This window comes from Nyctibius grandis, chromosome 1 (assembly GCF_013368605.1).
Source record: "Nyctibius grandis isolate bNycGra1 chromosome 1, bNycGra1.pri, whole genome shotgun sequence".
NCBI classification, from domain to species: domain Eukaryota; kingdom Metazoa; phylum Chordata; class Aves; order Nyctibiiformes; family Nyctibiidae; genus Nyctibius; species Nyctibius grandis.
This window is the reverse complement of record NC_090658.1, coordinates 25,788,415-25,816,326: the sequence shown is the minus strand read 5'-3', so window position 1 is coordinate 25,816,326 and position 27,912 is coordinate 25,788,415. Positions and strand designations below refer to the sequence as shown.

At 39.0% G+C, this 27,912-nt stretch overlaps 1 protein-coding gene across 1 annotated transcript in view; it reads right to left on the bottom strand.

Annotated features, from left to right (window-relative positions):
• The window catches only part of KCNH1 (potassium voltage-gated channel subfamily H member 1), a 196,867-nt gene that overhangs the window by 146,026 nt on the left and 22,929 nt on the right, over positions 1 to 27,912 (bottom strand). Inside the window, exons 4-6 of the mRNA XM_068400769.1 lie at positions 26,350 to 26,478; positions 17,253 to 17,371; positions 9,486 to 9,878 (exon numbers count right to left, since the gene is read on the bottom strand). Coding sequence (XP_068256870.1) covers positions 9,486 to 9,878; positions 17,253 to 17,371; positions 26,350 to 26,478 — 641 coding nt within the window. The remainder of the gene's footprint in view (positions 1 to 9,485; positions 9,879 to 17,252; positions 17,372 to 26,349; positions 26,479 to 27,912) is intronic.

The window sequence follows — 27,912 nt, the reverse complement described above, 5'->3', positions numbered from 1 at the left end:
CATTCTCCAATACTTTACAACAGAACTTTTTGTCACTAAATGTAGCAAGTAATATTTTAATGCTCAGAGGAATAGATCTGCTGGATTCAAAATTGATGTTTTTAGATTCCCACCTTCCAAAATAGAACTGTACTTTTAGATTACTGTCCATTTTAATGCTCTTATCACTGCAGATCATTTTTATGCTTTTATCATACAGATGGCTCCAAGATGTCATGCAAAAGAGCCTGAACTCAATTTACTCCTCTTGATGCGTGTCCCACCCTCTCAGCTCTGCTACTCCTACAAGCTTTGAAAGGCAAGTTAAGAGACACCCAGAGCTCCTTCTGCTCAAAGGGCATAGGTGAACCTCAGTTCATAAAGAACTAGCAATTGCACTACAGGTCTCAAACAGGCACCCCCAGATGCTCTGCTCTAAAGGATCACCATGAGGAACCTGGGTGGCAGGCAGGGAAAGGACAACACTAAGTAATGATTTCACACAAGCTTATATTTCAAATTGTTTGAAGTAACTGAATGACAGTAAATGAAGATTCTACTGCTGATACCTGCATATTGTTGTTGACAAATACTTAATACACTGACAGTTTTACTTTCGTTGCCAATGAAGGCTGATGCATGAAAATGGAAGGATTTGTATCGAGTCCCCCCCAAACCAAAAAGCAAGTTCAAAGCGCTGAGAGACAGAAGAAATCACTCTGTATTCACTGATTAAGCAAACCTGAATGTCAAAAGCTCTTAAAATAATAAATACAACCAATGCCCCTTCCTCTCCTTCTGTGAAATCTTTGCAGAGTGGAATGGCACCTCAAACACAACAGAAGAACAGATCAGCCTCAGCCTGGAGGAAAGCAGGACCCACATTTTACATTCGAAGAGAATGCCTCAGAAGTTTATGCATGAAATATTGCCAAAACTAAATTTCCATGTATAATTTGTCATTAATTAGACCTACTTACTAGATACTGTGCACATTTACACAGATTTTCTTTTGTATCTCGTTGTTTTCTGCAAGACATCATCTACTGTCAATGCACCCCTCGTCTCACACTGGTATCTCAGCTGTGAGTAATAATCTCTCCAAACACAGGATCCAGGATATCCACGTTTTGGCTCCAGATTTGCATCAGACAACATAAGATTTGTGCTATTACTTCCATATCCATAAAAAGAGATAGAGAAGAGACACTGTGATTCATTACTTTGTGAAATGTTTTGAAAACATAAGGGCTGTAGCAGAGTAATTATTAGTTACTTGTGTCATGGTCCCCAAGGACAGTAACAGTGGACACTATAGTGCTAGATGCCGTACCAATAAAAACCAGTTACTGCAGTTCATCTGCCATGCAAAATTAAATTCAACTCAATTCATTGAATAATAGAATTCCACCTAGAAAAAATAAAATACAAAATTTTTAAAGAGCAGTAATAAAAATTAACTACAGCCAAAAAAAAAAGTGAGACAGGATTCATTTTCCCTTCCAAACAAGATGTAGGATGAACAACTTTAGGAAAGAACTAAAATGCAACTCTCATCCCACCTCTTACAGCTATAGTAAGGCTAGCAACTTCAGTAATAGATACAATCTGCATGACATTATTCACTTTTTAGGTTATTATTTACTTTCCACGTGTGCAGAAAGTAAATGCACTTAAGTCAAGCATTAAGGTTTTTTCTAGAATCAAAGGAAGTATAATTTACTTCCTACCTACTATCTATTTTAAAAAAGAGAAATACTCAGTATTGACACAAATCTGTTCTAAGTTTTCCAGCACTCTTCTCTCACATGTAACTGCTAAAGTTCTGGCTTCATCTCAGTTAAAGGGAGATGCAGGAGACTAAAAGCTAACCATTAAAAGAATGAGAATGAAACAGAACAAAAAAAAATAAATTATTTATCAAAAAAATGGTGGCAATGAACTGAATTGATCACTACCATAAGCGAGGCAAGAGCCCTGGAAAGCACTGCCTTGTTTCTTGACATTTGATTCTGAAGTCAGCTGTGCCGCAGCCTGGCTCTGCCTATCTGCAGTAACATGGCAGCCCTGTCAGGTCATTATTAGGACTTCTCATTTCTGTTATTTGCCTCTTCTGATTTTCTTAATTAGGTCTGAGAACATGACCTTTCCTACAGATTGCCATCTTCAGCAGCCAACAGATGAAATAATGTTATGCACACAGGTTAAAATCAATATCTAAACCCTCTGGTTACTGCTGTGGTTTTCAGCACTGAAGAAAGCAGATCTCTAAACTCGCAAAGCTTATTTTAGTCAGACATCTCTGAGCTTGGTTAGAATCGACAGAGAAACAGCAATAATTCACATATAAGAGCACAGGGTGTGAGAAGAGATGGAAACGCTGGTTCTTCATTTATAAAACTATGTCCATGCTTGCCTTACACACATACATGCACACCCAGAAAACCAACAAAACCAGGAAGCAAACTTTTTTTTTTTCCACTTTGAGAGGAAGAACAAGGATAAAGATAAGATGAAAGTAATCTAAAGAAATCCCACTTTCCACAGTATCAAATAAAAAATTTACCCCTGACAGATAGCAATCTGCTTCCCAATGCTTCTGATTAAAGAAGCCATCAGTTCCAGAAGATTTTTACTTATATCAAAGAGGCAAAACACCCAAATAAGATTTAGTGTTACTGGCATCTAATACTACTCAGTCTTTCCAATTCTAATCCAATCCCTAATATGAAATAGACTATAAAGCAACCATTTAGCTACTCAAATAAATACCTTTCGCCGTCTCATCTGACTTTCTGCCTCAGATCAATACAAGTATGCTGAATGGGGGAAAAAGAACAGAGTAACTGATCCCGGTCTCTGAAACATGCTTCCCTTTATATGCAGTGTAAGTTATCACTCTAACAGCAGCTTTTTGAAATAATTCAGAATCTAATATATCCAATTAGCTCTCCTTCTTGGACAAAGGCTATCACCACACATTATCACTGAAAATGTAATACAGCATTTTAATTCTCTTAGCCTTATACAGATTGAATAGCTTATATAGACTACTATTCCCTCTTTAACAGTATGATACATCATTTCATGCTCTTCAAAGCTATGAAGAAGTAGCCCTGAAACCCAGTAACACCCTTACTTATCTGTGACTTAGCAAAAAGACTAATCTGAACATTAGTAGTGCAGAAAAGGAGCTAACTGGCATCTTAACAGACACAGAAGAACCTATGGACTACGTGTTGGGTAGGGACACAGCAACACATCTTTCTCTGGTATTCTCTTTTGGGAGGGGCTACCCATCAGCAGACAGCATAGATGTCTCTGAGCCACCAAGGTGTGTGATACCTGGGAGAGACCAGGGGAGCAAGCAGAATTTAAATTAACTAAACCCCTTAAGCAGGCTTGGAGCAGAGGAGAGAATTTAACCCTAAATGGGTTAAATGGCAGAAGAGCTCTCCAGCGCCTATATACACCACCAACACAATCTGGAAAACAGAGGACTTAGGGGGAGAAGGCAGCCTGCCCCTTGAGAGGGTAGCATAAAAGAGGCACTTCATTAGTAGTATGGAGGTTGGAATTTTAAGGAGGGAAGTTAGAGAAACTTGTATTTGATTGAAAAAATAGGAGGAAAAAACCTTAGACAATAAAGAGAGACACCCTGGATCAGATCCTCAAGAGACTGTGAACAGTAAGTGCTTCTTTGCCTCCCTGGTTTATATCCTGGCAGTATGCTTTACCTCAAGAACCTGCTTTACCCCATTTGCATTTCCCCAAAGATTCCTTCCACCTACCTGTCTGTTAAGGAGTAATTCCTGCGTGGCACAGCCCTTTCCATGCTGCAGTACAGAGGCACCTACAAAAGTCCAATGAGCAGCCCTCCTCCTCCATGACCACCTTTCCTTTCTTTTGCACTCCCCTTCTTCCACAGGTCAAGGCTGCCAAGCTCCTTCTGAAGCTACTACCACCCCCTAGGAGCCACACCAACAGCCCCCCTCGCCTTGCTCCAAGGGCCTCTGGCAGGTTACAGCCCAGTGCACACACCCTCCCTTGGGCTTTGCCCTATTCCTTAGGGGTCTCTCACAAGGGGACCCCCAACCAAGTACACGTCCACCACCACCACCACGGCCCCCAACACAAAGCCTATGCTCCAGCCCTCCCACTGCCCCACGTGGGTACAGTAACCCAAATTGCTTGATTCTTCCTCAGGAGCCCCGATAAGGAGTCATCCAGTCCAGGGGGTCTCACTAATCCCTTCTCATCTACTTTCAACACGCCCAAGAACCACAATTTGCTGATATTTCCTTTATGACTGGATCATACCCTGTGATACTTAGCTGCTTTGTTATTGGCATTACATAGAAAGTAGGTTATGACCACTTTAATTTTAACTAGCCACAGAAAAACATTCATTCATTACCAGATTTATCAATAGACTCACATGCAAAACACAGTGTTGCCTAACCGGACAGATCCAAATAAGAGTGGTGAACTACACACTGTTTCAAACAGATTTCATATTATACAGCTGTTTACAGTTTACAAGACTTTAAAAATATATTTTCCAGTTTGCAAAATTCATCTAACCCAAATCTTTCTTTATAGGCCCCTGTCTATTCCATAAAACTATAAATATGATAATTTATTCCCTTGTGCCTTATTGCAAGCAAATGGTAAAACAAGTCTAGGGAAGTTGCATGCTTTTCAGTGTAGCTACTTCAGTAATTTCTAGATAGATAATTTGTATTAGCATGAGAGATTATCATTCCACTAATAAGGTTTAAATTAATCTATTGCAAAAGTACTGCCTCAGAGAGTTGCCAACAATCTGACCAGCAACACATTCATTTTTTCCTCTCTCAACTCACTGTTTACTTTCCAGCTACACCATGCTTACTTAGCACTAAATAGTTTAATTTACTTCTATTAATTCTGTATTGTGTTTTTTCTGGGACTTTTTTTATCATCATAAATTTTGTCCTTTCAAAGCTGTATAACTTCTTTGCCTACATGCTAGCTTCTCTGTTATTCATCCACTTAAGTGAACACTAGATCATTTATATTCAATACATCTTTCTTGATGATCTTTTCTATGCATTTATTTTTCTTTTACCTCAACTAATAAGAGTGTTATATGGTTCTCAATTTGGCATCAGCCAACAATTGATCATAGTGTTCCATTCAAATACAGATAGCAATTACTACTACAAACTCCCTGTTTCAAAGATTTATATGGTGGTGACATGACTGGATTCCACTCCTACCATGAGATTTCACAAGAACAGTGCCACATGTAATAAGTCAAATTTTTTCCAATATAAATTATATCTTATGGTATTATGGCTGAAAACCACAATATAAAATTGCTCAAGCTGACACTGCAAAAATACTCTTCAACTTGTCTCTGGAATTCAAAGTCTTAAATTGCATTGTTCTTGGCAAAAATTCTGGAATTTTCTTCAAGCCTGTTTTTTATTAAATCTACTGATTGATGTCTGAACACAAAAAGATAACATTATCCCCCAAAGTAGGTGGTATTTCCTTAAGTGAGGAATAATACTAATTACTGTAAAGGATTACTGTCAAATTTTATTGTGATCATTCAAATTCAAAAGAGACTAATACCACATGTTTTAAGGGCTGTGTAAATTTTAGACCAATATTTTCTTTTCTTACTCAAACTATAGTACAGCATGATGTATTGTCTTACCAGTAGAAAGTCTAAGTCTAGCATTAAGTTGATTCATCAATCAGTGGAATATTTTCTTTTCTTGAGGTTCTATGACAGGTCAAGAAAGTAATTTATATTTAACTGTATAATTAACTTGCCATACAGAAAAGCCAGGAGAAACATTTATAACGTTACTTTCATTTGGGTAACAATGGAAATTTCTCTACAGCTATTCATTCCTTCATTTGCTGAATTCTGTTCATGTCTGAATATGAGATACTCTACTGTCTCTTTGAGCACAGCACTTGAGACAGAAACTTCATACATTTCATATTTAATTCTATGGCCTTGAACAAAGACATTAATGTTTTTTCTTTCCTCTTCCATCTGTAGAATGTGTCTATTCACACTTAAGTGCCTCTTGTATTAATTGTAGTTATTAATAGTTGTATTGATTAATAGTTAATGAATTCAAAGTATTTTTGTGGACAAAAATATTCTCAGTGCAGAGAGGAAACTGGAATTTCAATTATATTAAAAAATGTGAACTGAAAATATACTAAAGTTCCAAACTGCAACAAACCCAAAGAATTTTGAAATTGCCTGAAAAACACAGAAGTCACACTCAATTTTGTTTCAAGACAATATTTTCCATTATAAAATATAATGGAATAATGAAGTAAATTGTGAAACAAAAAGTTACTTCAAAATGGAAAAAAAATCCAACATCAGATTTTTTTTAGATTAATATCTCCTTGTCAAAAATACGGATCAACTCTAGTTTCATATGTTACAATTAATCTTATATTGTTGGATCACCTTAAAGAAGACAAAAATGGTTTCACTATTAAGCTATCAAGAGCTAAGTGATGTGACAGTCCCAAAATTACCCAGAGCCAAAAGAGCCTCAACACCCTATAGACAGAGCTTTTAACTTCTTCAGGTCCAGGTCCTGTCTCCCTTTCAAATAAATTCATCGTCTCCATCACAGTAATTACGGCATTCTTAAAAACAAATTGACTTGTCAAGTTAGATCCTCCATGACATCCTCAGTGTCTTCAGTGACGTTTCTTCTAATGGAGAATGACAACAGGCAGAAAAAAACAGTGAGCTTCCACCTGCCCCAGTCCCCCTTCACTATAGGGACTGCAACAAAATCAGGATTCTATTTCCTCCTGTTTAAAATCATATATGGAAAACACCAAATCAGGAAAATAGCAATTAATATTTTTCATCTCATTTTATCACCACTGTTGACATTGGGTATCATTTAAACCTCTGGCAATTTTTTTAAGAGTATTCACATTAGGACTGAAAAAAAATTCCCTGCAGCAGCCATGGCCACCTACTAACTCCAGTCTCACGGCTCCAAGGGAATTCCCTTTAGAGAAATCAAAGTGACACACAGACAACAATCCAGTTTGGCTACTTGTAGCTTGAGTAGCGCAGCCCTGCAGCTGACTTAATCCAACTGTGAAGTAATATGGTGTGTAACCCAGGGTGAGAGACAGGTACAACTTGAACTAGCAAGTTTGAAAGAAAAGGAGCTGACCCACAAGGGAGTGCTCTACACAACAGAGAAGAAGATACAAGCAAAGCCTTTCTACTTTTAGGACTCCTTTAATGTGGCTTTTTTTTTTCTTCTTTAATAAAAGGTTATCTTTCTTTCCACAGGCAGTTCATGAAACAGTGATCAGCATATACTGTCCTAAAGCCCCATCTGATGTGCACCATGTTATTCTGCTGGCATTGCTGGCAAAAGCCCTCAGGTCCTGTAAACCAGTCTATGAGCCCTTAATAGAAGTACAGCAATTTACACCACTGGAAACTCTGCTCTAATGACCCTACAATGATTTATACCAGCTAAATGTCAGAACCCACTAGGGGAAATAGAGATGAACAGTCTTGAAAGGATAGCGTCAAGAAAAATATTTTGTTCCTTGGGCATGATAGCTAGAATAACTAAAACTAACACTGTTATACTGATTAAGGAGACTGTTGAAGAGCCATAGGAACACTGAAGTACCAATCAGCTCCTCCTTGTTACAAGGCAACACTGAGACAGAGAACCCGGAGAAATTCAAACTCACGCAACAAGACTTTCTCTGCAGAATTGCTGCGATGAGTCTGAGAGCGTCTGTGCCCAGCTCGAGGGCTGTCACAGCCACTGGTATAGACATTTTCCTTAGGGATGTTCTGTAGGTCACGTCACCAGTCTACAGTTATGAAATGTTCCTCTAGCAAAATCATCAGCAGGTTGCTACTATCTGCAGTGGGTGAGAAAAAACTTACTTTTATTTTTGTCTCTTGCCTTTTTTTTTTTTTTTTTTTTAATTCTGTCAGCCTAAATATCAGAAACTGACATACGGTCACTTCTTCCATTGCTTTACCAGTGCCACAGCAAAGTAATATGTGAAAGCCCTGCACAGTAATCTGCAGCCTAGGTCCTTTTTATGACAAACCAATATTTAAGGAGAGGTCTCACAAGGCTTTTTTTCCTTGATCTCATTTGTGTTATTTCAGTCTGTAGCTTTATATAAAATGAAAACCTCTCTAGAGAATTAAATATCAAATAACATTATGTTTTTTCCACTGCATCCAATAGTTTGCCTACTTGTCCTCAAGTCATTGAGAAAAAGACTTTAAATACTTTAAATGTGATAAAAACCTGTGTAGTGTATTTTTACAAAAGTAATGCGGTTTTATGGTTTTACCCAGATACATCACTTGGCATAATTTACTTTTAATAGCTAGGTTGTACTTCATAACATGGGCATATTTTAAAGGAACTCAAAAATCAAATTTTACAGGCTAAAAATTAAATACTAAGCACTAATGAGATGTACATGTTACAGGTTTAGTATGTGTCACAGATAAATATAGACACATAATTAGTTGATAGTACAGATTTTATAACACGTAATTAAAAAATGGACTGATGGAATCCTCTTTAAGATTTTATTAACAGTTCATTAACTCTCTGAACTATTTAGGCATGAACCTTAATATATTTAGTTTAGGAATATTTTCTTGGCAGCCTGATCCAGTAGGAGAATAAGCAGTTAAAACAGGGTAGTATTGTGATTTTAAGTGTCCGAATGTTAGTTCTTTTGCTGGCTTGTGACCTGTTCCCAAAGAAATAAGCAAGAATTAAGGAAGAGTCTAGATTTCCAGATTTCTCCCTATCCTTTCTTCTAATTATGGAATTACCAAACAAGCATCGAAACAGTATCTTCAATTGCTTTACCTTCCTCTAAAACAACTGTTGCCAAACAATGCTGCACAGATCACCAGATACCCACGCATTAGTTTCTGGTGGTCTAAAAAGACTTAGTGAGTCGCTGCCTGCCTCTTTGCCACCTGCTACATTGTATTAGAAGCAGCTGACAAAAGTGTATTATACTTTCCATTTGTTCATGTGAAGAATTGCCATTAGCGGACATGCCCTGTTCACTCAATGGTGAAAGCAAGAGAACCCTGCCTCAAGAAACTATCTTGACACACCAGTTCAAGCTATTCATGGGAAGTCAGATGAAGCGGTTTTCCTCAGTGCTGTACAGAGGTTCTGCTGTCTGCTGCTGCCTTTCCTCCTTAGCTCTGAGGATGTAGAATGAAGGAAAACAAACACAAAAACCTCAGCCTCTCCCAGTGCAGTTAAAGATGGACCCTTCTGGCTAGGACTCATAAGCAAACTTCTATGTGTGCTGCAGGCAGATACTAGAGACATGTGTACACTGATTCAATATATTTAAAAGCATACATTTCTTTCTTCTCTCCCCCACCTCCCCCCAACCATTAAGTAATAATTAATGGGCGGAAGTGGAACTAGTATACTGACCTCATCGACATTCTCAAATGCATTGATGACATCATACGGCAAGCATGAGAGCAGATCAATCACAAACCAGGTCTTCAAGTAATTCATGCGAATCAGCTTTGGGTCAGAGATCACCTCTCCTGCTGGCCCCACAAAGGTGGTATGGAAATTAAGCACAATGTCTACCAAAAAAATGACATCTACAATGCTGTCGACTACTAGCCATGCCACATTGTTCTGTTTGGTTTTAAAGGAGACATTGTAAGGGACCAAAATAGCAGTGTAGAACGTTAAAATCAAGATGATCCAGTCCCAGGTAGTCTTGAAAACACAATAATGCAAAATTATATGTGGCGGAGTCTTTGGTGCCTCTTGTTTGTACTGCGGAAGGATTTCGGAGCCCAGCTGCAATACCTGTAGTCACAGAGATTTCAGGAGAAAAAGAAAACATGCTTAATTTTCTAACATTATTTTTCACATTGTAGATTCACAAGCTCAATACAACAGTTGATAAAAATACATGTCCATTAACTCCTTTTATCACCACCAAATGGTAAACAAGTCAGGATAAGTATTCTGTTAAACAAATCCGCATCAACCTAAGAACAGTTGTTGTTTCTTTTAATGCCGTTAATTATTTTTTGACACTAAGCTTAATGTGCTGGCTCTCCAAGACACAGGGAGAAGAGACAACTCCTTCAGCAGTCTAACTAGACAAGACAGATAAACGATGGGCAGGAAGGCAGTTGCAAAAAGAAATTAATGGCAAAACCAGGAACAATACTGCAACTTCTGAGTACCAGTCCAGCACCAGGACCACTGGACCACATTGTTTTTCAGCATTGTCTATTTAACTCTTCACTATACTGTATCTGAAATAGTCTTATACTGCAATCTATCATGAATGCATGGGCCTTTGTTCCTGTTCTCTGGGCCGTGCAGGACCAAAGCCCATGGATAACTATCATTAGCCTCAATAAACTCATTTTGAACTTTAACTTTTCATTGAGAGAAGGATCAGTGTCTTCACTATGTGATGGTGTACAGTCGAGTTACAATGCAGTTAGGTCTGAGTTCAAAAAACGCTACAGCAAAAGATGATCTGTCAGCATGTGTTTTAAACCCTGGACCTGAAGCTGAGCATGTGCTCCAGGTGTTTTGCATAACTGCAATCTTGATCAATGCTGCCCATTTTAAGTCTACTATCTCTCCAGTTCTGCACACTAGTGCAAAAAGAGTATGATTATGTATTTAATCCTTGGGAACTAAAGTTTTTTACATACCTATGAACAAGAATGTGTTTGTTTACATCTATGGATATACATGAGGATGAAACCAACATGAAGGATCTGCCTCCAAATAAAGATAAGTTAAATTTTAAAATGAAATTTACCCTGGATGAGTTATGGGTGAAAACTGAAAGGAAGATGGAGGTTTGCTTGAGTGAGATGTGTTTGCTAATGCCAAACTCATAGAACCTGGGAGAACTATTTAGGAGCATGGTTCCTTTTTCACATTTATTTACACATAGTTCAGAGCAATAGGGAGCAGAGAAGGAAATTAAATGGCCACCTTCTCAGGGAAAAGGTCAGGCCACATAGCTATAATAGGAGGGTGTCTTCCTTTCATGCTCCTTATCTCAGCTTTTGTAACGTCGATTATTTAGACATGGATTTTTATCTGCAGGCTTTTCTGAGTGCTTTTTATTATTATTTTTTTTGTGAACTGGTTGGCTTTTTTCCAACAGATTAAGCCAAAGGCGACAAAGGAAAACAATCAGCTACAAGAATCCTACTTGGACAAAAAAAGCCTCAGATCAAGTTCCCTGCTGCTTTGAACCTCACATAATCACTTACTCTTGTGCACAACAGAGGTGAGACACTCTCAGATCACAGTCCCTTGTACATGTTTAAATGACAGTGGCAGTTGCAAGCCTGCTGACTTTGGGCCCGGTAAGTTCTCCAGAAAATAAGTAGCATGACCTGCTCAGAGCCCTGCATGTTAGCACAGAGGCATCACCAGTTTGAAAAAACAAAATAAGAGGACTTAGTAGTTTTGTTTCAGTGAGTTTCTAGAATGACAGCAAAGAGGGAAAAGGAACATTTTCCCTTAAATAGAACCCCTGCAGACCAAACTAGGACTCAGACATGTCCACTGCAGTATTAAGTACTCCGCCATTCCTGACCCTGATTCACACATGTTCTCCATACTACGAAAAAAAAAAAAAAAAACCAAAACACACCAAGTTGCCTTGTGGTCAGAGAAGTGGGAAGCAGCACAAGACAGAAGCAGTCTCTTCTCTGCAGGAGGCACTGGCCAGCCAGTGCAGTCCCCAGAAGTCACTGGTAGTGACTGGAAGAGGCATAGGTTGTGTACTGAGTTAGTATGTGTACTCAGAGGAGTGTTCCCTTCAGGGCTTGTTTGCAGTCCCAGTGATAAATGTTAGGATGTCTTTTCTCGACAAAAGCTCTAGCCCAAGATCAATATTGCAAATACCTCCTGCCCTCCCTTTTGAACATCGCAACTGTACCTGAATCAGTTGGAGAGCACTGAGCTACTACTGACTTTTATGAGGATTTGCACGAGTAGCAGCTCTGACATAAGATCCCAAGCGTGAAATATCCTTCACTGGGCAAGGAGAGTCCTCTGCCATATTCACACACTGGAATAACTAATCAGCAAAACCAAGCACTTTCTATCACGTAGTAACATTTTTCAGTCAGTTAACTGAATTTAAGTTCTAATGCTGAGATCTTACTATAGTGGGGAGATTGTATCACTCCTTAAAATGCAGGGTGAAAACATAATTGCTTCTTTTGCAATCACATGCCTACTAGAGCTTATATTTTTAGCCTCTGATATTATATGAAAAAGTTAAACATTTTGTTAGTCATTCTAAGCAGCACAGGAACCTCAACCATGAAACACTGAAAAAAAAAAAGTGTTAGTTCTTGTCAGATTGATTCTTATACATACATACACAAGTTCTAGACTGAGACTTGCATAATGCATTCCATTTTGGCCACCACTGGTCTTTTTGTACTCCAAGAACTTGTGGAAAGTTTGCATCATCCAAAATAAAGTTACTGGAAAATGTACTAATGTATTCCCATATACCTGAATAATAGGAACAAAGGCAAGAACAGTCTCCGGCAGTAAAGAAGGGGCTAAATTATGGTGTCCGTTATTTTGCTGTAAATCAAAAAAAAAATTACAGTAAAGCCAGTGGAACTGCAGGGATGTAAAACTGAACTGAATGCAGAGAAAAATAGAATTCTAGTTTCAACTAGTTAAGAAAATAAACAACTTTGCTGCTTCAGTGTTTTAAAATGTCATCACCAAGTACAAAGCGCTCTGCCCTAGCTTGTTTGAGATTCAAAGGGCTACAGCATAGGAAAATAAAAGGACTGATGTCTCCTTCCCTTTTTATTTAGAAAGTAAATGTACTCTATCTGAATGGCTAGGGACCTTATTAATAAGTGTTTTAACCTTCTAGTATGACCTTGGAGTCTCCGGTTTATTATAGCTCTACCAATGGCTATTTAAAGTGACCAAGGGCCATTGCTTTAGCTAGCCTCCAATGGAAGGATGTGCAGCAGCTGTGTGGGTGTGAATCTTGAAAGGATGGGCAGGGACAGGGCAGGAGATGAGCATCAAGGAATGATGCAGGGATATCAATCACTTGCAAGGTGGGGAAAGCCACCTGCAGCAAGCCTGGGGTGTCTTCAGTCTTTTGTTTGGGTGTGGTGGGGGTGACAAGTTCTAGCCCTGTTTCCCTCTCACTACATCACTAACATGCACCTTGTAAAACCACTCCAACATCTTGCTGGCATTGCTAGAGAGAGGAACTGCCATTTCACAGCTTAGGATGGAAGAAGGGCACTGTCCCAGCTCACACTACCTCTCCTGGGAAAGGCAACTTGCTTTATAGATTGGCAAAGGTCTTGCAACCTCGAGGATTACAAGCCAAGAGCTTTCAAAGGCACCAAATTCTTCTTTTCATTGAAGGAAGAAAAAAAAAACAAACCTATAACAAAGCTTAATTATCTCAAAGAGCAAGCATGTGCTTTTAGCATTAAGTGCAACAAGACAGCTCAGTGCTGTACAGAAATAATGGAAGGAGGTCCACAGAGCTTAGTGCCAAAGCTCTAGGTTTTGTCAGGTTGCTGCACTGGAAGTTAGGTGAGCTCTTTTCTCTACTTTTCACCGCAAGGGCAACACAGAGTCTATTTCTTCACCATCCTTCCAGAAACACACACCACCCTGGGTCATCTGGAGATTAAGAGCTATAAACCCCACACTCTCTGCACCATATAGCAAAGCCAGGTAGATGCAAAGAGAAGAACCTTCTGCCCTATTTCAAGGTGCTCTTGCTGCACTCCAGCCTCTAGGGAGAGTAGTGCCAACCTGAAACACAGTATTTGCTGAAGCAGTCAGGTGTGGTTACCCACCCACATGAAGTAACTAGATTCAAGCTGCTTGTAAAGGTACTTTTCCTAGAGAGGAAAAAAAACCCCAAGAGATGAATATAAAAGTAATCATGAAGAAAATGTACACAACTATATAAACTGATATGCTGAGCTTCCACCCATGTGCCCTGAACAAATATTTCATTACTATTTTCTAAATAACTGAAACAGCCCTGGTTTTGAAAGATTTTTCTCTATTATGTAGTTATACCATAATAAAAGAAATACTTATTTCAGAAAGTTATTAATTAATGTATTATTTCAATTACTTACAATTCATCAACAACTACAGTTGTATTATCTGCATTTATTATTTGTGGTAATGATGCATGATGTTTTAATAGCTCTCTAAAGCCAGAGAATATTATTTCAAGAGCAAAAATGATGAATTTCATCATGGGTTTCAGAAGGCTTTACTCTTTTTTTTTTAACATAACAAAATAAAAAAAAATTATCCTAGTTTTTTTTTTAAAATGGTAAATATATCACCAGTCAGGACTCATAAAAGTGCATCAACAAGTGATTACAATGATTTATTTATTTTTAAGACTTCATGACTGGGGAAAAAAACCCACACAAACAATCATTCATTTTCAGCTTAATCTCTCCCTTTTGTGTATTCAACTGCACGTTTGCTTTCTCTCACTCTCCCTTGCTTTTGTTTTCACAGGCACCCACATAAATTGCTCCCAAGCCAAGGGCTAGGTGCTAAGCCTCAACTTGACGTAGATTTTAATGGCAGTTATAAGTGCCTGATAACCAGGGTTTAAAAAAAAAAAAAAATGGCAGAAGACCCATTATTAAGCAGTGCTTCTAAGCATGATTATAATTTTTCTGCTTTTATTTCTCATAACTATCGCATTTTTTAAATTATGACGCAATCTTGTTTACCCAGAACTGCCTGGTAAATATACAGAATACATCAGCTAACACCATAGGTGCAGAAGACACATGTACTACGCAGTGACCAGAAAGAATGGTTCTTACAATCAGCTCCTTGCTGATAAAGCCACAGAAATGTATCAATTACTTTATACTCTTGTTGCAAAACGTACTCTCAGAGTTACCTAACACCCTTGCATTAACTGCATAATTAAGCAGTTTTCATATGACTGCTATTAGAGAAGTCAGGCTAAACAAATCTACACACACTGGCAAAAGTCAGAGACTGAGGCTTAACAGACACTGCTTGTATTATCCATGCCCTGTGGATAAATCAAAGTAGTTTGTCACTAAAACCTTTCTTAAACTAATATTTCATAAATGATAAAAGAAATTGTAAGCTTTTGTGGGAGGCTCCTGTTTTGTATTTGTACAATACCTTGCCCGACTCAGGTTCTAGGACACAATGGCTCCTCAGATATTCAAAAATATAAGTGATAAAGAACTAAGAGCAACACAAATAATATTCCGATAAATGAAGAGCCTTCTCAAGCAAACAAGATTGATGTGAAATGCCATAGTGAGTAGGAAAAGGATGAATTTTAATTTGAACGTAAGGTTTCAAATAGACTACTGCAGAGATGAAAAAAAGATTTGAAAATACAACAGGGAACAGTTAGAGGTCCCGTGTTCAATATTATCGAGAGATCTCTCCAGAATAAGAACCCTGGCACCCCATATGTCTTCAAAGGAAGAAAAGTGTGCTTGTCTGCATGATTATCTGCACTCTGCTTTTCTCTAGTGTAGTTCTATTGACTTAAGTGCAATTACGGCAGATATACAACAAGGTACCTAACATCACAGTTGGGGCTAATGTTCTTTTTAAAATAATCACTGCAATATTCAGTCAGCAATTAAAGAAACTCATTTCAGACATGTAAACTATACACTTGCCCTTTATTATTTGTAATGAATCAACTGGCTGTGCCAGTGAGAACATTTGGCAAAGACTTGTTGAGCACATGGGCTTGCAAGAAGTTTCAGTAATGTGTAGTCACTTAGGTCCAGACTGAGGTTCACTAAGCCAAACACAATAACCTCAGACCCTCTGCCATACATTCTACTGCCTACATTTTAGCATGAACTAAAATTCAAGGGCAGACATCTAAAGAAAAGGAAGGATTATTTGATGCTAAGCCTTGAGTAGGTTTAGGAGGGAGACCATCCCCAGTTCCAGGACACTAAAGCAACCTCAGGGTGGACATGTGATAATCACATGGTATTCCTACAGTATAGTTTCCATGTGAATGTCTGCCCCTCCCCTGTGCTAGTATGATTACTTCTGTAATTCCAACAGAAATCAGGTTTCCATTCTTGAGTGCATCTGTATTAAATACTGAATAGGTAAGCTCCTGTCTGTGAGAATTTCGTTGCCACGTGATAATAGTACAGGCCTGGGCAGGAGTTGTTTATTTTGCATAGAAACCAAGACCTATACAGTGCAAAAGTAACAGAGTACTGACTATATGGAGACCCCACTATATGGAGAGCCCATCAATGGCTTATACCTCCAGCTACACAGGAAGACTAAGAATTATTGACAAGAGTCACAGCTGCCATGACATTCACAGCAATAGTTGATATAGGAGTGCCATGTTATATTGGCCATACTGTCATTAACACCATATCAAGATTTTCCCTAAATTGTTTTTATGCCAGGAAGACCCTGCTACTGGCCCAGGAGACAGCTACAGGAAACCTGGGATAGTCTCTCCCCCTCGTGGCAAAAGCCCTAAAACCATAAATACTTCAAGAAGCCTTCTCCACCTGGAGCTTTTCTCAAAACTTTGAGAGCCTGCTTAAATCACAAGGTTTCATTTTCCTAATCTGTCTGCAGTGTTGCCTGTGGCATCCTACAGCTGTTCTGTCCATAAAAACAGTAACTCAAACATATGTTTTAACCAGTTTGTAAAGCAGGAATGGGATCCCACTGATAAAGAACAGGACATAAACAAATGCAGAGAACAACTCTGTCAAGGATTCTCCAGAATTTCCTTCTGTACTAGCCTGAGTTTTTCTCACCTCAATTTTACACAAGTGAATAGTTCCAGATCCTACTAACATTAAGATCCTCGGAAGAACAGAAACTGAGCAAGAAAGTATTCCTTTAACAATAATGCCATTATAAGACTTTGCTGAGATGTGGAACACAACACTGCAATTAGGTTACATGAAGTCTTTTGGACACCTATTTCCATTCCACTGTCACGGGACACATTTCACAGCACATCTGCCATATTCTGAGCTCCCATGCCTGCCACCAGGCTTCAGATTCCCAGGGCAAGGGGGACAGACAGTGCTTGGCTCGTGCAGAGACAACATACCCATAAAGGCTAAAAACATTTCTTTACAATCTCTCAGGGAAAGAAAATGTTACCTCAGCAAGTCGTGAATGCTTGTGAACGTTCTCTCCTTTCTGCACACTCGGAGCAAGCTGCTGCAGCACACCTCGGCTGCTTGTGAGGGCACGGGTCAGGCGAGCAAACTTTCCCCAACCTTAAGAAAATATGCAAGATTATACACGTTACCAAAAAAAGCTGCAAATGTACCACATAAAGCCTCTCATAACTAAAAGAAACAGTTAAAACAGAGCAATCTGCTTTAATACTGACTACAAAGGAGTATAATTTAACCAAGTACCAGATAAAAGCAAGTCACAAAATAGGTGTCAGGGTGGTAAAGTAATAAAACCCATGACTGCAGTGACTTTGTATTCAATGTCTCTACAAGAGTGCTGTTACATGAACTGCATCTTCTGTAAGGATAAATGTCCACTTTACAATAATCTTCTATTAAATCCAATGGCCAAATTTGGATCTCACAGCACTGCAGAAGACACTTCAGACTACTCAAGGCGTAAGACTAGAATCGCACATAACGGAAATTACAGTTGCCTGTAACAGAAGCGAATCTGGCCTCAGATGTATCAAGCATAGATCTGGTATAAGCAGAGAAATATATGTAAGATAATAAAAAGCAGAGCAGACAAAGCAAAACAAAATCATTAATTTTATCCTCTCTAAACAAAAGGGGGAAAATACAAATAAATTTTCTCAAACTCTAATAAAATATTTAGCAGCTTCTGGCAGAGAAGTCATATGCTGAATTTTAATTCAGATTTTTTACAGTCATTTCAAATACCCCTCAAAATATAAGACCTTGAATGACAGTCACAAGAACTAGCTACAACTATAACCTTTATGAGCAGTACTTTGCCGTAACAGAAAGTCAGGCAGAGTATACATCTGGATATTTTTGGTACTCTGAAAGGAAAATATCAGTGCATTTAGTCCCAATTTTGAAAAACGCTAGCACCACCTGGGAACTGTTGAGCAGTCTCACCTCCTACTCCAACTGAGGATGCTCAGCACTTTGCAGATTCAGTTCTTAATGAGAACCTGGTTCTGGAAAGAGTTCCCTCCACATTATGGTTTTAGCACGAAAAGAAATGGCATTATTAGCAGTGACTGTTTTTAAAGACCAGTCTGAAGTTTACCCTGCAAGTAATCCATGACAAGTAGAGGAATATGGGTGGTTAAAATACTAGCCAGTACTTTGAACATATCCTTGCTTCACACGTCACTTTGATGGAATTTGCAGGAACATATTTGATAGTTTGAGAGATGAGCACAAAAAATGAACAAATTACATTGATGTGGTAATGAACAAGATCTTCCAGGGCAGACCTGAAAAGAGAGTTTATCATTTTCTCCTTTACAAATATGCAAAAGGGTGCCTTTAATAAAGGGAAGGACCAAATTCATCAGACCTCTCCAAAATCAAGAATAAAATTGAATATTTTCTTATGGCTTAAAGCACATTTTAAAGCAAGTCTGTCACCGGTAATTTAAGAGCCAAGTTGAGTGGAATTAGCCAACACTCCGGCAGTATTCAGCAACAAGTAGATTGAATAATTTCCATCCAGGAAGCCAGATCTTTCCTGACAGACCCATGTAAGATTAGCTATTACACTAAAGGACTATTTTTCAGAGAAATATATCAACGTGACAAAACCTCAAGTGAGGTCAGTTTGTATCTGTTATAAACCTGACCCAAAGCACTTGATTTCTCAGAATACATTTCCATGGAAGGTGGTCGGTTTTGGTGGTTTGGGTTTTTTTTTTAAAGATACATTTATAAATGAGTATTCTTTCTCTACTGTACATGAAAAAATCCAACTCCAATGGACAGGCTAAGGCTTGAAGGCCTTACTACCTTCTGACTAAAGCCAGAAGAGGTTAAAAGAATGGATTAGGTGGGAGAAACCCTTCATAATGGCTAATCTTAGGATCATAGAATCATTTAAGTTGGAAAAGACCTTTAAGACCATCGGGCCCAACCATAAACCTAGCACTGCCAAGTCCACAACTAAACCATGTCCCTAACCACCACATCTACACGTCTTTTAAATACCTCCAGGGATGGTGACTCCACCACTTTCCTGGGCAGCCTGTTCCAATGTTTGACAACCCTTTCAATTAAGAATTTTTTTCTAATATCCAATCTAAACCTCCCCCGGCACAACTTGAAGCCATTTCCTCTCATCCTATTACTTGTTACTTGGGAGAAGAGACCGACACCTGCCTTGCTACAACCTCCTTTCAGGTAGTTGTAGACAGCGATCAGGTCTCCCCTCAGCCTCCTTTTCTCCAGACTAAACCCCAGTTCCCTCAGCCGCTCCTCATAAGACTTGTGCTCGGGACCCTTACCAGCTTCGTTGCCCTTCTTTGGACTCGCTCCAGCACCTCAACATCTTTCTCGTAGCTCCTTTACAGCAGTCTTCAGCTGATATAAATCAGATTAGCCTTTGTAAAGCCAACACGGCTACAGCAATTTACACCAACCTAAAACTTTGCTTTCGTGGAACTTACATGCCAGCACTACCACGTTTTCTCCCTGTTTTACAGGACCACGGCAGAAGGCTCTCAGCATCGGTACACTTTCAGCGATGTCAGCCCCGGCGGCGAGGCCCGAGGCGGGTTGTTCCAAGAGCCCCTCCCCAAGCGCCCCGGCCGGCAGCCCCGGTGGGCGCGTGCCGCGGGAGGGGCGCTGGCCATGGTGCTGAAGCGCAGGCCGCGCCGCCCGCAGCCCGACAAGGTTCGTGTGCGAGCGGCAGCCCTGGCCACGCAGAGATCGAGCTTCACATGGGAACTCGAAATCTGCCTCCCTTACCAGACACATAACGTTTTTAACGCCAGCTAACAGAGACAGCCCCTTTTACTAACTCAAAACAGACTGATGGGTAGGGCATTTTCCTGGAAGATTCAAAATTTAATTCATAAACAGAAGACAAAGTTGGAGTGTGTATTTTCTTCCATCACCAAGTTTTTTAAGAATTTGGCTATTCAGACAAACAGAGAGAGGAGGAAAATGAAGCACCTCACCTGAGCTTTCTTGCACAAAAGCACTGCCAGACATCTCTGTGGCATGGTTTGTGGCTCTGAATGCTGAGCACCTTCGGGTACCTCCCTCTCTTCCCAAGAGTCATCTCCTTTTGAAAGGTACAGCTTAACCCATTCCTCTGTCCTCAGCATCCCCTATAAGCACCTCCCCTGCCCTGCATGCTGCAAGGGTGCCTAAATGGTATGCAAATGAACTGTGCCCATGAAGATGAGATCTCTTACCGCATACTCCAAATTCTGATATGAAAACAATATAACTGTATAGGCAAGAGACTGTGTCAAGAGGCAGGGCTTTTTAGCTTGGCTTTTTGAACCAGTGCTGACCTGAGGAGGGGAGTGGGTGTATATACCCTGAGGCAGGGTGGGAGTATATGCCCTAAGTCTCTCCATACATTGGGTACAGCACATGTGAGCTCAGTTTGGAGTTACACAAGCCACTGAGTGATGAAATGCCTAAAAGCAGGCACTGAATCACAGTGCAAATGTCCCAGGTGTATGAATCTCATCTTTAGGACAGAACACTCTCCTCCTTGTATTGCCTTTTTACTTTGTGAAAGGAAGATAAAAATGTGGGAACTTCAAAGTATAATTATAGTGGATCTGCAGATTGTGGCGTAGCAAAAAGAAAATTAAAATGAGACAGAATGCCAGTACTAATCCTTTTGAATGATAACTTCTCCAATACTTGTTGAAAAGACAGCAGTACCTGTTGAATTTATTGCAATTTTTCCTCCAGAAGCCTAAGGACAGACACAGCCTACAGCAAGTCAGATATTTATCCAGTGAAGACAGGTCAAATAATGGACTGAAGCCACAGGAGAGAACATAAACATTAAATTCTAAGAGTCATGGAGCTGATTACAGGAAGAAGATGGAGCTTTCCAAGACAAGAAGCTAGGTTTCAGAATGGTGTGAGAACATATCGATGTTAGTCCTGATAGGACAGAGGGACCAGATGATACGGATTAGTAGTTCTCTTTCAACACAAGTGGTTGGTATATCCCTACATCCATTCTTTTCCTGTATAAATAGAGAAAATATAAATTGAATTGAAATCTAATGACCATAGGTGATTCTCATATAGGTGTATATATTCCTCAAACAGAGAAGAGCTCACATAGCAGAGAAGATAGCTTGGAATTCAGGAACCAAACGTAAAGCTGGATGCCAGCCCCATGGTTGTGCTTGCCTGTGCCTCTGTCTTTGATTCTAACCTGTTTTTATCATTGTTTGGTCTCCTTTTTCAGTTCTGCAGAAAACATCATGCAGGGACAAAGCAATGAGATGGCACTAAAACACCTCCAGCTTCAAAAGGATGAAGAGCCTTCAAGATTAACAGCATTGATCTCAGCCATCCTGCATTCCATGGTGCTCTTTCAGTCTCCCACCATTTAATTGCAAAAAGCTGAATAGAAACTGCTTCTGAAAACACCCAAGAAGACAAGGTGCCTACAACAGGGACAAAAGCTTTGTTTCATGGGGAAACATGGCATTGAAATATACCTTTGTGATGTAATGTTTAACTTATCAAGAATTCTCTTCTTCAAGGGATGAAGCTTCATTTAACAACGCTCTTAAGTTGAAGAAACCGGTTTTCTGTATTTTGAGGTGAGCATGATCTGTTGATACTCAACCCACGACAACATTTATTATTTATTTGTAGGTAGTTATTTGTTTCCTACCACTCTCCTCAATTTAATCATGATGACTAGTAAATTCAAACATTAGGAACTGCGGCAGCTACAGAACCCTTGCTATGAAGTTGCTGATCCATGACTTATGTAATCCCTAGAGTTAGAAGAAGGAGCCATTGCCTGTCAGAGAATAAGCTCCTTTGGTCATGGGTCTGTTGTTCACACAGAACTGTGGAAATGCGAGTAAATCAGGATTCTAGAAGTTCTTGCCTCCACTCAAACCACCTTTGTTTTCTTGCACATCAAAGATCCCCGCTTACATCCATCATGCCTCTCTGCAGTCTTAAAGCTCCTTCCCTATGAAACTTCATGACTAAAAGTGTCTTATTTTTCCATCTGGACTGGGAAAGCATACCAAAGTTTTTTTATATACTCACCACTTCCCTTTCATTTGTTTCCTTTTTTAAGAAAACATTTCATCTAGATGAAAGTAGAGTATAACTTAATCAAAATATTTCAAATACTGGCTCTGCTCATGTAAATACATCTTTAAAAACAGAACAAAAAATTAGACAGCAACAAAAAAAAAACCCACACAGAAACAAAAAGGAAAAAAAAGAAAATACTTGGAGTTTTCCCTGAATTAAGATGAAGGAGGCAATCAAAATATTTTGTGTAGCACTGCTGGTGATGCAAAGGACAGCTTAGTTGCAAAATGAAATAAAGCTGCTTCTGCAGAGGAGATGATAACTGATGATTGCTACAAAGCACAGGAGGTTACAACAGCTAGGAGGCTAACAACCATTCTCCTATATGATTCAGTGATGTTGAATTTGTTCATCTTTTTGTATAAAAACAAAAGTATCAAAAGCAAAAATTAGGATCCAAAGCATAATTTCCGAACTTTTATAAAGCAGCATAGATGCATCTGACTATGTTCACATTGTACTCATACATGCAAAACCTGTTCAAGCAAACTTCTCACTAACTACTCAGAGTGCAGGTACAGATTCTATTTGTCTGCACAAATTATTGTTCTCAAAGTGATGCATTCCACTTTATACACTGTTCTCAAACATCTCATACTTGGTGTGCTAGATCTCAAACAAAACCAGACATACACAGACAAAATGCATGAATTCCAAATATAGCATATACTCTAAAATTCAGCTAAGAAGGTGACCTATCACTTCACAAGCCAAATTTAGCTATGCTATAGCTTGGTTTTGCCTACTTCTATTCAAGTAAACCTTTTTTCCCTGATTTTGTAAAGGAGCAAGCATACAAGGAAGAGTGGAAAGAGGCTGTTTAAAAATATATCATCATCACTGACATACTATTTTTAAGTTGTTTTATTTAGAATGCACTATTTTTAAAGCTGCTGCATTTAAAAGCAAATTTGCTTAACTTCTATGGCAGTCATGAAATAAACATCTAAATTATCTGAATCAATTAACAAAGACTACAATTAGAAGGCTACTTTTTACATTACTTTAGAAATTTTTTTGTTTCATCTATTCCAATGTCTGATATTATTAATTTTAAAATCATTAATAATGAAAAATGGTACTGGGACCTTCTATCTCTCTGAGTCACCTTTGGATAAAAGATGCCTATTCATTTTTGTGTACAAGTCAAACACCTGTCATTAAATCTCAACACTTTTCACTCCAGGAATCACTACATCATTTGCAGCTGAACAATCATGCTTGAAATTGCCAGCAGGTGATAGAAAACTAAGATATACCACAGCTAAGCAGGTTTAGCCTGACAGATTACTTGCTCTTTAAATTCATCATATCCTTGTACTGCATAAGGTTTTTCTCTACATGGACATACAGGCATTGTTTTTGAAATACTTAAATACTTTTTGCTACGCCACTCTGCAACTATGCAAATAGCAGATATGTTAATAAAATACCTGCATGTGCAGGCGGCCTATTACGTATTCAGTGGTCATATGCACAGGAAACTGATTTCATATTTAAACACAGTAAAAGAAAAGTAGTTGATAAAAGCTGACTGAAGGTGAAAGAAGGAAAAATAATTGATTTAGCAATGAGTTTTCAGTTGTTTCAATTAAAGAATAAATCTCTAAGTTCACGGTTTTAGGTTTTCAGATTGGGAGTTCATTTGGGTTTAGAGTAACATTATGAGAAACATTCCTGCCAAAATTGCTATCCTTCAAAAGCATGCTACAAAATTGCTATATAATGTTGCACATGGTGCTAAGAACATGCCCTCTTCAAAGCTCAGGTCTGTAAAAGCAATGATTCTTAGAAGAAGCTAATACAACTTTACCTTTTTTAGATCTTCCAAAAATGTTTTTCCCCTCCATGAATCCTAGAGCTCACTACAGATAATTTTCTGACACTCCGTACCTGCCTTTTCCCCCCCCCCCCACAGTATACAATTGCACAATGAGATCTAATATTAAATATATGGTTATGCATATAAAATTCTTTAATTGTTTCACAAATCAGCTCTTCTTTTCCAAGAGATTGCTCATCTAGCCATCAAGTGACTGATCCAATATCACCTCCTGAGATGCATGCAACAAAATTCCAAAGCTAGCCTATAGCAAGTAACTTACTGAAGAAAGGCAGGTGTAGGGAATAAATTAAGGATTAGAACAGAATGTGCAGTTTCATTTATATCATGTTCGATTTGTGTATACAGCGACAGAGAACTCTTTACCAGCATGAAACTGGTGCAACTTCATTAATTTTAGGAGATTCAGAAACAATATTTGGAAGACTCATTTAGTGCATGAACTCTTCTGTACATAAAGTCATAGCACTCAGGGAAGGTGTACAAAACTGTGAATCAGTGGCCTCTAAATAATACATCCAGTTCTACTGTCTGCCACTTTTATTAGTGACTTAGGCAGTTTCCATGGTCCAGATGAAGAAATTTTGCTTATCTTAACTCCTCTGCCAGTCGTTGCATTTATACATAGGTTTAGTGCTCGTACTGCTTTAGATACAGAACTGCTAAGAATTACCATGATCATTATAAGAGCACCATGATTTCAAGATCCAAAGGAGATTTTAAAAAACTGTTTCCTTCCTTCAACAAACTTCTCTTGAAAACAAAAAAAGTTACAGTGTTTCCTTGTGTTGAAAGTGAAGAATAAACTCTTTTCACAAGGGTGCATATCACTATCACATTAAGGATCTTCTGTGAAAGCAAAGACAAAAGACACAGTTACCACCCCTGACAAAGTCCTCCTTATTAACTGACTAAATGAAGCAAGGGCCCTCATTCCCAGCAAATAAACGACATCCAGCTTTACTGCATCATGCTGATTTATCTTTGCTGTCAGTCCTCATCAGGATACACTGAAGACCACTAAGCAGGAAAAAAAGTACTGTAGACCCAACATTTCCGACAAGATACATTTCTTAGTTTTATTAAAGCAATGAAGAACCAAACAAATAGCATTAAAAAGACAAAAAAAAACCCCACATAGCCTGGAAGAGGGTATGTTTGTCAAGGTTGTACTTCCTTTTTCATGGTAACAGGTGTTTCCACTTTGAGAAACTAAGTTTTTAAAGAATAACATTTTGAACATAAATGTAAATCAGTTCACCTTCACAGTAAGTTTCCTGTTTAATTTAATACTACAAATATTATTAAATACTACAAAAATGCAAACAACAGGAGAACTTACGGCTTTTTTTACCCCAGAGGACGCAAGTCTCTGTAATTCTCCGTATGGGTACAAAAGGTCTATTTCTGACAGAATCTGAACCTGAGTGCAAGTTTATGCTGCTGTCACAGCTGAGTTTGCTTACAGGTTTCCAGGGTGTAACTCAACAAAGGGTTAACAGCAAAACACACCAGTGCTACTTCACTCACCAGGACAGCTTAAACCTGACTCAACTTAAGATGACAGGAATCTCTTCATGTATGTTAAAGGACACTAGTCCAGAACTTTAATATAAGGAATCCCATAATAATGGCAAGTAACAACAAGCCAGGCAGAATGAAATTATTCAGATCTTTGCTAGACTCAGACAGGGTTAATTCCTCAGTTTTTCCATACAGTGTCATGCACAATTTGTACAGGGCCCAAGACCCTTCAGCTCCCTCTGACATCAAAGAGGCTGTTTAGCAACATTGTGACTCCTTGAAGGCTGTGCTGGAGTGTGGATTAATAATGAATTTAAAAGGAAGAGCAGCACCTATTTGCAAAGTAAACTCTTCTTCCTGAAGCACTTGGGGGTTTCATTAGCAATGACCCTTTCCAGTGGCCAGAGTCAATTCGCTTAAGAAACCAGCAACAATTCCTTGCACAAATGCAGTCCTCAAGGGCATAGCTACAAGCTATTTTAACATCTAATTCTCTGGCTTTGTTATTTAAAGGACTTCAGCTCTTTCAAGACCAGGGCAAACAAAGAAGCAGCATAAATATATAATTGTGAAAAAGACAAACCTTTACATGAATCATCCTCAATGGGTTGCTTGAAAGCCGTTATGTCATTGAAAGTGCAAAGAAATAAAACCACTTTATCCTGCTCATTTCGAATTGGAGCAATTTTCACAAAGAACCAGACAGGTGTTCCTGGAAACAAACATATCAAAAAGTTGGTCAGTGGTAGGCAGAACAGTAAATGTGCTAGTTTTGATGTTTACACTTCAAAATCAGCCATCTGTAAAAGTTATGTTAATGTTGGTTTTTTTGCAAACACCTATTAGGAAAAATGACAAAGCAGCTGACAATAGTGTTAGTTAAGTTCTCTGCTCTGCCTCTGATTAGCTTTTTAGTCTTCAGGAATCACTCGCTATTTCTGGGTTTCATCTACAAAGTGAATACTTGAACTTATGAAGTGCTTTGTGATCTCCTGAAAGAAGAGTCCCATGTACATGCAAAGGGTGCACACAACAGTGTTTTGCTGGTTCTCTGCAGGACTTGAGAACAGGCCAACTGTGCCTAGGCCATGACCATAATACTGAGTCTCAACTCAAGAGCATGACCAATTTGGTTGACCTTATACTTCTCTGCAAACAGGGAGCACCATCCCCTAACAACTACATCAGCCTATGCCCAGCTTCAAGAGCCAGGCTCTGGGAGCTCTGGTCTAGCCTGCAAATCCTTCCACACAAGGGAAATCCTTTGCAAGCTTCCTTTCAGCTTGCCTTGTCCTAAGCCTGCTTAGAATCGCTCTCGTGTGAAGCAAGACTCCACTGAATTCAAGAGAGAACAAGCCATCAGGACCAGACCATGGGCTGTGGATGGGAGGAAGCTGTACTGTATAAAAATGTACTTTTTCTAATTACTGCAGTAGATAGATAAACTACTGATGAAAACTCCTTGAGAGACTAGAGCCTGCACATCACAGAAAAAGATGATCCCAGATAATGACCCTTCAGATGCTGCTGTCAATTTTCCTTGACATCTATCCACAGAGATCACCTTGAGGAGAAAAACTGTCAGTCAGCCCTGCCTTTCTATATTTCTGGCAGTTCTGCCTAGGCTGCTAAAAAGACCCTAGTGACAGCAATGAAGTTCTATGAAACAAGACGGTGTCTACCACTCTCATTTCACAGGAGTCACCACGCTGATTTTAGTGATATTTGAGTATAAGCCGATTAGAGGGCTCAGAACAAAGCAGTTGGCTCCTGTATGTCATAACATGGCCTCCTTGAAGGCACCATTTCTTAGTCTGCAGTCTTAACTTTGGTCATAAAAAGATGACTCCTTCTCCAACTGTGAGGTACATGGCGATCAAGAGACTCCAGGGCCACCAGGCCTGGGCCTGCAGGTAGCTTGTACATTAGTTTTCAGACTGTCCCTACACCCTCAATGATGACAAAAAAACCTCACCATTGCTTTTGCAGCCATAGGAAGTAAGAGCCAATGAGAGGATGCAGGCTTGCTTGCTGTAAGCAGTGTTTCTCTTGAGTGTCCCTTGTGAGCTATGTTTGGAGAGAAGGGTCTACATACCAAGGGCCAATACAAAATGTAAAAATCAGCAGAAAGCCAAAATAAACAGCA